Source organism: Galeopterus variegatus, unplaced genomic scaffold (genome assembly GCF_000696425.1).
Source record: "Galeopterus variegatus unplaced genomic scaffold, G_variegatus-3.0.2 Scaffold10351, whole genome shotgun sequence".
NCBI classification, from domain to species: Eukaryota; Metazoa; Chordata; class Mammalia; order Dermoptera; family Cynocephalidae; genus Galeopterus; species Galeopterus variegatus.
Genome location: NW_007736462.1, coordinates 51,501 through 63,044, shown reverse-complemented (window position 1 = coordinate 63,044; position 11,544 = coordinate 51,501). Strand labels below are relative to the sequence as shown.

At 37.5% G+C, this 11,544-nt stretch overlaps 1 protein-coding gene across 1 annotated transcript in view; it reads right to left on the bottom strand.

The window, feature by feature from the left end:
- Positions 1-1,987: 1,987 nt before the first annotated feature.
- The window catches only part of LOC103609952 (centrosomal protein of 78 kDa-like), a gene marked incomplete at its 5' end in the record, with an annotated part of 38,208 nt that continues 28,651 nt past the window's right edge, over positions 1,988-11,544 (bottom strand). The window contains 4 exons of the mRNA XM_008594206.1: positions 1,988-2,161; positions 2,608-2,779; positions 3,649-3,815; positions 5,202-5,279. Of these exons, the coding sequence (XP_008592428.1) occupies positions 1,988-2,161; positions 2,608-2,779; positions 3,649-3,815; positions 5,202-5,279 (591 nt within the window). The remainder of the gene's footprint in view (positions 2,162-2,607; positions 2,780-3,648; positions 3,816-5,201; positions 5,280-11,544) is intronic.

Genomic DNA, 11,544 nt, shown 5'->3' with positions numbered 1-11,544 from the left:
CTCTTTAAGACTTAACTTAGGTATTAAAATGACCTCTTTAGAAAACCTTTCGATGACCTTTAGTCTGTGTAGATGAGCTTTCTCGGCCCCACAGCTATCCTTCCTTCCCAAACACTGACGGAATTCCCTCAGTATTCCCATCAGGAAACGTAACACAGTGAGCTGACCTGCTTGCGACTTCCCTCTTCACTCTAATAGAAACCTAGATGAAATGTGAATAGAATAGACATTTACAAAATTTAAAATCTGGAATATCTTCTCTAATCTTTCATTTCTTTCTTCACTGAGGATAGTCTGCTTTAAAACATAAATTTTCAAAAAACTTCCAGTTTTCTTATTTACAACAATATAATAACCCCAAATGGGCACAAACTTACTATAATCTCAGATTTGAAAAGGACCCCAAAGAGGCTTCTGGCCCCCAGGCATATGAATTATTAGAGACAGATCATTATGCTCTCTGTCCATTTTGCTAATTACTCTTAGAATCGATAAGTTCTGTCCACTTACTTGGATATTTTGCATTTGTCCTAGGGCATTCTGATTTGGTTCTGGTTTTTCTTCTTCAAGTGCCTTCTTTTCCTCTTTAGGTGGACTAGTAATAGTAGAATTCATCTGAGGACGACCTAATAAATGAAAATCTGACTGATCTATACCAGCCATTGTGGCAAGCTGCCCAAGCCTGGTCAAGAGGAGGAAAGAAAGAAAAGGTAAGGGTTATTATAATCACATATGAACAGCTTAGACCTCCCCATACCTATCAGCATGAGATACTTGTAAAAGCTTAAAAGCCAATATCCTACTCCAGACTATAACCCCCCATCTCTCCCAGTTTCTCAGACCTTCCCCATATTCATGCTCTGGAACCACATTGGATCATCCAATCCTTTAAGCACTTCCTCTTCCCACCACTTGGCTTTATTTCCTTCCGTATCACCTCTCCCCATTAAATACTGTCCCACTAGCAGCTCCAGCTTCTATCACTAGAGCCTCTCACCTCCACTGCCACACAACTTTACCACCTTTCCTCCACTGTCCAAGAATGTTTGTTCCTTCCTTCCCAGCACCAACCCGTTCACCTACAAAACACCACTCATCAATTATCTATCTCCAGCTCTCTCAGCATCTTTCAGTAACATCATTCCCAGTTGAGAACCACTAGTCTGTATCTGTACCTGTATCTACCCTGCAGATTAATAACAATTTTATTGTCTAGGATAAAAATAACTTTAATTCAAACTTATTTAACAAGACAGGAAAATTCCTATATATTCCTAAATATTTAAAATTACCTTCAATTTAGTCTTTACCAGGAATTATGCCTACTCACTACTCTATCCAAAGATTACTCTTTTATAATGGGCTCTATACCAAGGCAGATTTTCCATTTTGTATTTCTTTTTAAATTAACTTCCCTTTCAAAAAAATCAAATATATTCCTTATAATTATATACTATATATGACTTGTGGAAGCTATGGAAATTGCTCAGGCTCCCCGGCAAATACCATTAAAGTCATGGAGGGAAGAATGCCACAGAGAAATGAACTAACCCCGCATCTTTAAGGAGATCCAAGAAAGCATGAAACTTCTGAAAAGAATTCTCAATGCTTCCCAAAACACCTTCATCATCCAGGATCATGCTTGTCAATGACTGTGCATGAAGAGCTTCAGACAAAGATAAATTTATATTTCTTAACTTGGAATTTTCATGTTCCAGCTATAAAAGAAGATTGAAAATGTGTGACATTATTTTCTCTCATTGTCATCAAAAGAAAACAGTTCTGTGCTTTTTTTAATATGGAATGTTTCACAAAGTTGTGTGTTATCGTTGCACAGGGGCCATGTTAATAAAAGAAAATAGTTTTTAAGTAAAAAACTACAATAAAACATTTTAAAATGTCATTAACTTGTAATGAATCTAACTCTCCACCAGAAAAGACAGGTGACTGTATCACATAACAATCAAAACGAGATGGGAGCTCCAGGCTAAAGGAAAAGCAGCAGGGGACTCCTGAGCAGACAGGCTTCCCCTCCCATTCCCAGAACCAGGTACTGCCTGTTAGTTACGTCTGGATTACTTATTTTAAAAGTCTTCTGTATCAATACTTGTACCTTCATTAGTGTTCCTTCATTGTAAGCTGACTGCATACAAATAGAAACCTAGATGAAATGTGAATAGAATAGACATTTACAAAATTTAAAATCTGGAATATCTTCTCTAATCTTTCATTTCTTTCTTCACTGAGGATAGTCTGCTTTAAAACATAAATTTTCAAAAAACTGCATACAAATAGAAACCTAGATGAAATGTGAATAGAATAGACATTTACAAAATTTAAAATTTGGAATATCTTCTCTAATCTTTCATTTCTTTCTTCACTGAGGATAGTCTGCTTTAAAACATAAATTTTCAAAAAACTTCCAGTTTTCTTATTTACAACAATATAATAACCCCAAATGGGCACAAACTTACTATAATCTCAGATTTGAAAAGGACCCCAAAGAGGCTTCTGGCCCCCAGGCATATGAATTATTAGAGACAGATCATTATGCTCTCTGTCCATTTTGCTAATTACTCTTAGAATCGATAAGTTCTGTCCACTTACTTGGATATTTTGCATTTGTCCTAGGGCATTCTGATTTGGTTCTGGTTTTTCTTCTTCAAGTGCCTTCTTTTCCTCTTTAGGTGGACTAGTAATAGTAGAATTCATCTGAGGACGACCTAATAAATGAAAATCTGACTGATCTATACCAGCCATTGTGGCAAGCTGCCCAAGCCTGGTCAAGAGGAGGAAAGAAAGAAAAGGTAAGGGTTATTATAATCACATATGAACAGCTTAGACCTCCCCATACCTATCAGCATGAGATACTTGTAAAAGCTTAAAAGCCAATATCCTACTCCAGACTATAACCCCCCATCTCTCCCAGTTTCTCAGACCTTCCCCATATTCATGCTCTGGAACCACATTGGATCATCCAATCCTTTAAGCACTTCCTCTTCCCACCACTTGGCTTTATTTCCTTCCGTATCACCTCTCCCCATTAAATACTGTCCCACTAGCAGCTCCAGCTTCTATCACTAGAGCCTCTCACCTCCACTGCCACACAACTTTACCACCTTTCCTCCACTGTCCAAGAATGTTTGTTCCTTCCTTCCCAGCACCAACCCGTTCACCTACAAAACACCACTCATCAATTATCTATCTCCAGCTCTCTCAGCATCTTTCAGTAACATCATTCCCAGTTGAGAACCACTAGTCTGTATCTGTACCTGTATCTACCCTGCAGATTAATATCAATTTTATTGTCTAGGATAAAAATAACTTTAATTCAAACTTATTTAACAAGACAGGAAAATTCCTATATATTCCTAAATATTTAAAATTACCTTCAATTTAGTCTTTACCAGGAATTATGCCTACTCACTACTCTATCCAAAGATTACTCTTTTATAATGGGCTCTATACCAAGGCAGATTTTCCATTTTGTATTTCTTTTTAAATTAACTTCCCTTTCAAAAAAATCAAATATATTCCTTATAATTATATACTATATATGACTTGTGGAAGCTATGGAAATTGCTCAGGCTCCCCGGCAAATACCATTAAAGTCATGGAGGGAAGAATGCCACAGAGAAATGAACTAACCCCGCATCTTTAAGGAGATCCAAGAAAGCATGAAACTTCTGAAAAGAATTCTCAATGCTTCCCAAAACACCTTCATCATCCAGGATCATGCTTGTCAATGACTGTGCATGAAGAGCTTCAGACAAAGATAAATTTATATTTCTTAACTTGGAATTTTCATGTTCCAGCTATAAAAGAAGATTGAAAATGTGTGACATTATTTTCTCTCATTGTCATCAAAAGAAAACAGTTCTGTGCTTTTTTTAATATGGAATGTTTCACAAAGTTGTGTGTTATCGTTGCACAGGGGCCATGTTAATAAAAGAAAATAGTTTTTAAGTAAAAAACTACAATAAAACATTTTAAAATGTCATTAACTTGTAATGAATCTAACTCTCCACCAGAAAAGACAGGTGACTGTATCACATAACAATCAAAACCTGGAGACATCTGACAAAATTTCCTACATAACACTTAGGTAGTGTATAAAAGAAAGTTACTGTTTTATTAATAATCTTTTAAAAGATCAGATTTCTAACTGGTTAAATTCAAACCAGATCAATCTACATTAGAAAATAGCTGCTTAAGGTTACCCTTAAATTAAAAAATGAAAAATAGAGTCTGATTTGAACAAAGCATATTACAATTCTGCTGAATATTAAGGATTAATTTTAGCCAGCATAATATTTGTAACATGTAAGTTTAGAAGTCCTAAATCATACTCAATTTATTAACTGTACAATTACCAACACGCTCACCCTTGGCTTTTTGAAAATATTTACTCCCCTGCATGCTCCTCCCCCTCATCATCTATTCACCTAAAACCACATGTAAGCCAACTCCAGTATTTCTCAGAAAGGCCATTTTGTTCACAATGCACTTTTGCCTTACACAATCAGATGCTCAATATTTATTAAATAAGTAAGTGTCCTCCAATCCAATGCTTACACTTAAAATTCCTCCTTAAACTCACATTGTAATAACAAATTGTATTTATATAGAACTTTCTAGCTTATGCCCTGCTTTCAGGCACATTAGCCTAATTTAATCTTCATAGATTTTTATCTTTTATTGCATTATTAGCAGTTTTCCATTATCTTACACTTACTTAAATTATTCATTTTTCTAATTTACTGTCAGTAGCTAGTCTCATTACCTTCTTTTATGTTACTGTATGTAGAGAATAAGCCTAAGAAGTGCATTCTTGAATTGAAGCATCAGGAACAAAAAATAAGCTGCAGTTATATAAAAACCACAGGGAAAAAAACCCCAAACCACAATGTTTACATTTTTTAAAACATACTTTTTGGAATATATTGACATGACCAATAAATATAAGCAAGTACAAAGGTTAACATAGTGCAACCAACATGTAACACACTATATTTTCTCACTTTAAAGTTTATAAAGTGTGTGTGTGTGTGTGTGTGTGTGTGTGTGTGTGTGTGTGTGTGTGTGTGTGAGAGAGAGAGAGAGAGAGAGAGAGAGAGAGAGAGGATGGCTTAAAATAAACACAAAACAGAACCAAGAAAAAGCAAAAAATTCTCAAAATATAAGAAAAAACTGTTATTTACCTCACTGACTCGTTTATCAGCCTTAAGCCTTATTACTCTTTCTTCCTTTAACTGCTTTAGGCACTCCTCCAGTTTTTCCTAATATGAAGAAGCAGAGTAAATATTATAACTAATTCACAATATTATCCACAAAAGCTCTTCTAGCCACAGATCTTACCAAATATTTAGGGGCAAAGCCAGAAGTGAACTCAGATATTGGGATTATAGTCTACTGCTTATAATATCATACTATGCTACTGAAATTACCAAAAACATATTAAATTAGCACATTACAGATTTATTTAAATCCTGCTCTTTCGTGGCAGCTTACCATAAAAGGCATATACATGTAATAGAGTAGTGAGTTAAAAATAAAAAATTAAGGCCATGAAAGAAAAATTCTATTCTTATTTTGTGGGTTCTTTATAATAGGAAATCCTATTAACATGCTTAACTCACCTGAATTATGTAAATGCAAATCAAAATGCATTTATTAAAAAGTAAACACTTTTAACACACTTTATTAAATGCCAAGCTCTGTCCTAAGAGTTTTCTAGGTATTACTAAATTGAGCATAAAACCCTACGAGGAAAATTTTATTATTAACTCCATGTCATTTTACAGATGAGAAAACTAAGGCAGAGAGAAGCAGAGTAACACACCCAAGGTCAGATCATTAATTAAGTAGTACAGCCAAGCTTTGAATTCAGGAAGTTGGGTGCCATTCCTGGTCAGAAGGTGGTAATCTTCCCCTTCACCAATGTCAATAAAATAGAATGGACATGAATAAACTCCCTTATGATTTTCAGGAACTAAGACTCTCAGGTCCTTGGAGGTGGGATTTGAATTCAGGAAGTTGGGTGCCATTCCTGGTCAGAAGGTGGTAATCTTCCCCTTCACCAACGTCAATAAAATAGAATGGACATGAATAAACTCCCTTATGATTTTCAGGAACTAAGACTCTCAGGTCCTTGGAAGAGGGGATTTTCAGGAACTAAGACTCTCAGGTCCTTGGAGGTGGGAGACACTATTCATGGAAGGTAGAATCCTAAATTGAGCCCCAAGATTCCCTCATGTTGGGGTATACCCCTCTGCCCCACGTAGTCAATCAAACACTAATTTAGGTGCTGTGAAGGGATTTTGCAGATATAATTAAGGTTGCCAAATCAATTTACCTTAAAATAGGGAGATTGCCCTGGGTGGATGTGACCTAATCAAACAACTCATTTAAAGGGACCACTGGGCTCTTGCTGAAAAAAGATCTGAAGTACAAAGGGAATTACGCGTGAGGGAGACTCTCCACTGCTGCTCTGAAGGAGTAAAGTCCACTGTTGTAGGAGAAGTGCAAGGGGGCAGGCCTCTAGTTGCTGAGGGTCTCCGACGGACAGCCAGCGAGGACATGGGGACTGAATCACGCCAACAACCTGAATAAGCTTGAAAGTGGATTCTTTCCGAGAGCCTCCAGATGACAACAGCCCTGACGACACTTTCATTTCAGCTTTATGGGACTCGGTCACATCCTGCCCAGACTTCTGACCAAGGGACTGTGAGCTAATAAATGGGTATTGTTTTAAAACACTAAGTTTGTAGTAACAGAAAACGAATACACCACTCAACCAACACGTTCGTGAACAAAATAAGTGATTGTTATTGTTTTATGGAGTGGTTGTTTGTGCAGCAGTAAATGAACAGACCACCAGGACTTACGAAAACAGCAAGACATATTTATATTTATATATTTTAAAGATTTTTGAACACTCAAAGAAAGAGTTTCAACTTCCAGTTCAGCTTAAATCTGATTGAGGGGAGGAACTCTACTACATACTGACATCAAGAGCGGAAACCGGTACCACTTTCTGAAGTAATCTCTAGTTAACATCAATCCTGTATCTTGAAATTTACCCTAAGGAAATCATTAGAGATGTGGGCAAAGATTTGTCTATCAACATAATGTCATAGGACTGTTCATAACTAAACACTGGAAGTAAGCCAAAACCTCCAGATTGTGATTGGTTTAAATAAAAATATCACATCCATACAAAGGAACACTCTATAAAGCCACTAAAAAAATAATGATAAGGTCTCAACTAGAGTTAATAAATGGGCTTCAGGAGTAATACATTCAAAATTTTTCTGTGTATTTTTCTTGGGAGATGGTCCATAAGTCTAATCAGATTATCTAATGTAGAAGAGTATTCAATATCATGACAGAATATTTTGATACCTTTTTAAGACAAAAGGGCAGATCACAAAATATCCAGGTGTATGTACATGCAAAGGTGTTTTTTTTATTTCCTTCAAGAAGTTTTTCATTGGTTTCAAAAATTTCCTCAATGAACATGTATTTTTAGACTCAGAATATATGTTTGAAAATGAATAAATGCTCTAAAAACTTCAAATTCTTTAATGTTTCATGACCAGTTAAAGCCAACCAAGTTTTTATGGGAAAAGGGAAAAAGAAATGGCAAAATTCCCCTACTTACTCATACGATGCTTTTAAAGTTTAATACTGATATCACACAAATTCTAAACAAACATGCAAACAAAAAATCCTCGCCACAACTGCAGAAAGAAGACTAATATTTCATTTTTGACTGGTTCTAAATAGTACATCGAAATGCAATTACATGAAACAGTTTCTCCCTCTAGTGGAGGGAGTTAGAACATAATGTTACATTTTTATTTAAAAAATGTCCCCTGTCTCCCATTACTTTAAGGAATAATTCATGCTCCTTAAAAGAAATAAGCAAATATGGAACCAAACAATTAGAAAGTAAAACCACTCAATATTCCACTATTTAAATAAGGCTATCATAAAGTGTTGGAGTAATCTTCCTTCCTTCCTGTCATCTGTTCCCCTCCCTCCCTTCTATACACTGGCAAATTAATTTTTTTCTGGAACATAGCTCCCATCATCCTGTATATCAAATTTTATGGTCAACATTTTTCCATATAACATTGAATCAGTTTCTCACATGACTTTTTCAGTGGTTTACAAAATATTCTACTGAGTGGGTTTACTGGTTAACTTAACCATTCCTTTATGGTTAAACACTTATATTGTTTCCAACTTTTCAATATTATAAGATAATCACTTTTATGCATGAATGCTTTCTTCTCCCATATTTAGAATAATTTTCTGGCTGTAAATTAATAAAAAAGGAATCTTAGATCAAAGCAAATGCACATTTTTAAGACTTTTGAGATACCTCCATTCAAACTGCTTTCCAGAAGATTCTAAGATTTTATGCTGCTATCAGCAATGGAGGAATCTATCATTATATACTATACTGTACACTACTATAACCGTTGGTTTACTTTCCCACTTAAATTACAAGACATTTGAGGGAAGGGAGTATATTTTATTAAATGTTTACTCCCAGCACCTGTGCCTACCACAATGCAGACAATCAATAAATAATTTCTAAATAAAGAAATCACTGCAAAGTTCCAATCAAGAAGGTGGAACAGACCGTCCCCAACGTCACTCTCTCCCACAATTGACCAATTTACGACTATTAAAAAGCAATGACAGGGCCGGCCCGGTGGCACACTGGAGAGTGCGCCGCTTAGGAGCGCGGGGGCGCTCCCACCGAGGGTTTGGATCCCATGTGGAGACTGGCTCCCACTCACTGGCTGAGCGCGGTGCGGGCCCAACACCGAGGGTTGCGATCCCGTTACCGGTCAGTAAAAAAGATAAAAAGGAAAAAAAAAAAGAAAAAAGCAATGACAGACAAGCTGGGGACACTAGAGCTCAAGGGAAGAGGAGAAGAGACCTATGGAGTTCATGAAGGCAGGAGAAGCCAGGATGAGAGAAAGGGACTACTCCCACCATTTCGAGCTCAAGCCGCTTCAAGGCTGGCCCTGCTGAGCTGGAAAAGCCACTACTGTGCCCTTTGTATGAAGTTGCTTGGAGGCAGCAGGGAGAAGAGAGCTGATGGTCCCCAAGCCAGCAAGACCACTAACGGGGTTCCCATGGACAACAGAAAAAAGGAGCCACTCAGAGGCCAGTGAGTCACTGCAAAGGACTGGTGCATGGCCCACCCCATGGGAAGTGTTTGGAGACAGGCCCACCAGGGGAACATTGGGGCACCTCATGGACAGCTGATCTGCCCTCCAATCAGCGCAGGACCACTCAGCATAGACTGGTCAGGAATACAAAACTGCAAGGGACGCAGTTTGCTGAAAAGACTCAGGCCCAGACCAGAGTTTCCACACAACCCAGGTGTGCTGGAACTCATGAGACCCAGAAGTACCTACACGGTCAACAATTAAAACCTGAGCTGCACAAAAAGCCTTCCCCAGGGAATAAACAGCAATGAAGCAATTTAGCTCAACCACAGGGCTCAAGTGCTGGTTCCCACAGGAAGTTCCCCCATTTTAGAGGTAAGCAAAGGACAACAAATTAGCTCCACTGCAGTTTAAATGGTGGTAATAGCGAATAATCCAGCACAGAACTGAAAGAAAAAACAAAAAACCCACAAAGTTCTGATATTAACCAGTAAATGTCTAACACCACCAAAGAACACCTATAAAACCTAGAAGGACTGAAAGACCCCCTGGCTCCCAAGCCAAGGTTAGGGGAGGGCCAAGGGCCTCAGCCACAAGCCCCTGACGTTGGCATCCAGCCCAGCGACAACCACCAGGCCACTGCTGGAAATGCCCCAGGCTCCTGAGCCAGGGTGGGGGGCAAGGTGCAGAGGGCTGAGGGCCTCAGCCATGCCCTCCTGACAGTCTGCATCCAGCCCAGCGACAATCACCGGGCCACTCACAGGGCGTCGCTGGAAGCTCCCAGGGCTTCCCTGCTGGAATGAGGGGGGTGCCATGGGCCTCAATGACATCCTCCCTTTTCCTCCTCCCACCCTCTCTTTCTCCCCTTTCCCCTCTCTTTTTCATCCCCAATTGCTCCACAACAACATCTTAGAATGTAAAAATAATAATAAATTTTTTTAAAAAATTCCCTGTCAATATAAGATTTATATACATGAGAAAGGCGGAATGTTTTTCTGTAATTAAATAGGTGAGAGCATGTTATCTTCCTTAATTTGCATTTCTTTGCTTACTAATTAGTAGTTAAATTTCTCTTTTAGATTATTCTTTTAAAATGTAGGTTCTTTGGGGCATTACCCATTAGCTGTATAACCTTACACAAGTTCAATAACTATAGGCCTCAATTTTCTCATTTCTAAAATGGAAATAAATTTACACATCATAGGATTCTTGTGAGGACTAAATAATTAGCACACATATAAATCTTAGAGGAGTGTTTATTATAAAGAATACAAGAGCACTTCAAAAGTTCATGAAAAGACTTATATTATTTTTATTTCCATTTTTCCATGAACTTTCTGAAGTACTCTCGTATGTCTTACAATGAAAGTTAACAGTCTCTTCTCCATTTACATAGCCAGCTTCCTCGAGGCAACTATTTCACTAAGCAGGTTTTTTTCAGTTATAAAATACGATATGCATACTGAAAAGTTCATAGAACAAAACTGTCAGGGAATACTCATGTAACCCCCACCCAAGTTTGCAAGTACAACTTGCCAGCATCTCTGAGATCCTCCATATTCTCTTCCTGTTACAAGCTCCTGTCCTCCTCCCAAATGGTCCTGATGACCATTTCCTTTACATGCATGCATGCATCCTAGCAATAGTTTAGACTACTTCCAACTGTGTGTAAAGGGAATCACAGTGCATGCAGTCTTCTGTATCTTAATTCTTTCATTCAACATTGTTCTTAAAATGTCATCCATTTTTGCCTGTAGCCCTGGTTCATTCAGTTTTATTGTTTTTATAGTTTTCCCACTATACAAATACTCACATTTTAATTTTGAATTCTAAATGGCTATTTGGGTTGTTTGCAGGTTGGGCTATTACAAATAATGTACATGGAACCTGTTACACTGGTGTTTCTTGTGCATGTACCCTGGAGTGACTTGTTGGGTCATGGGGCATTTACATACCTTCAGTTCACAGGCAATGCTAAATGCTTTCCCAAGTAGTCACACTCACTAACAATACATACTTACACCGGTAGAAGCAGGATGTGACATTCCTATCAAACTCCTGGTCTAAAATACCTACTACTGTCAGGTTTTATTTTTTGAAAATCTGATAGAATAGTGGCACATTGTGATGGTTTTAACTAATTTTTCTCTGCTTACTCATTCAGTTGAATATTTTTTCATATTTACTGGCTACTTGGATTTCTTTTTCTGTGAAGTTTAAGTCAACCATTCTTAATTCTTCTCTATTTCTAAATAACATACTTATGTGACTACTCCAGGACTGAATTTTAAACATTGTCTATTAACTTCTTGCCTTACTTAGTTCACTCACACCTTCTTAAGTCCATTCCTAT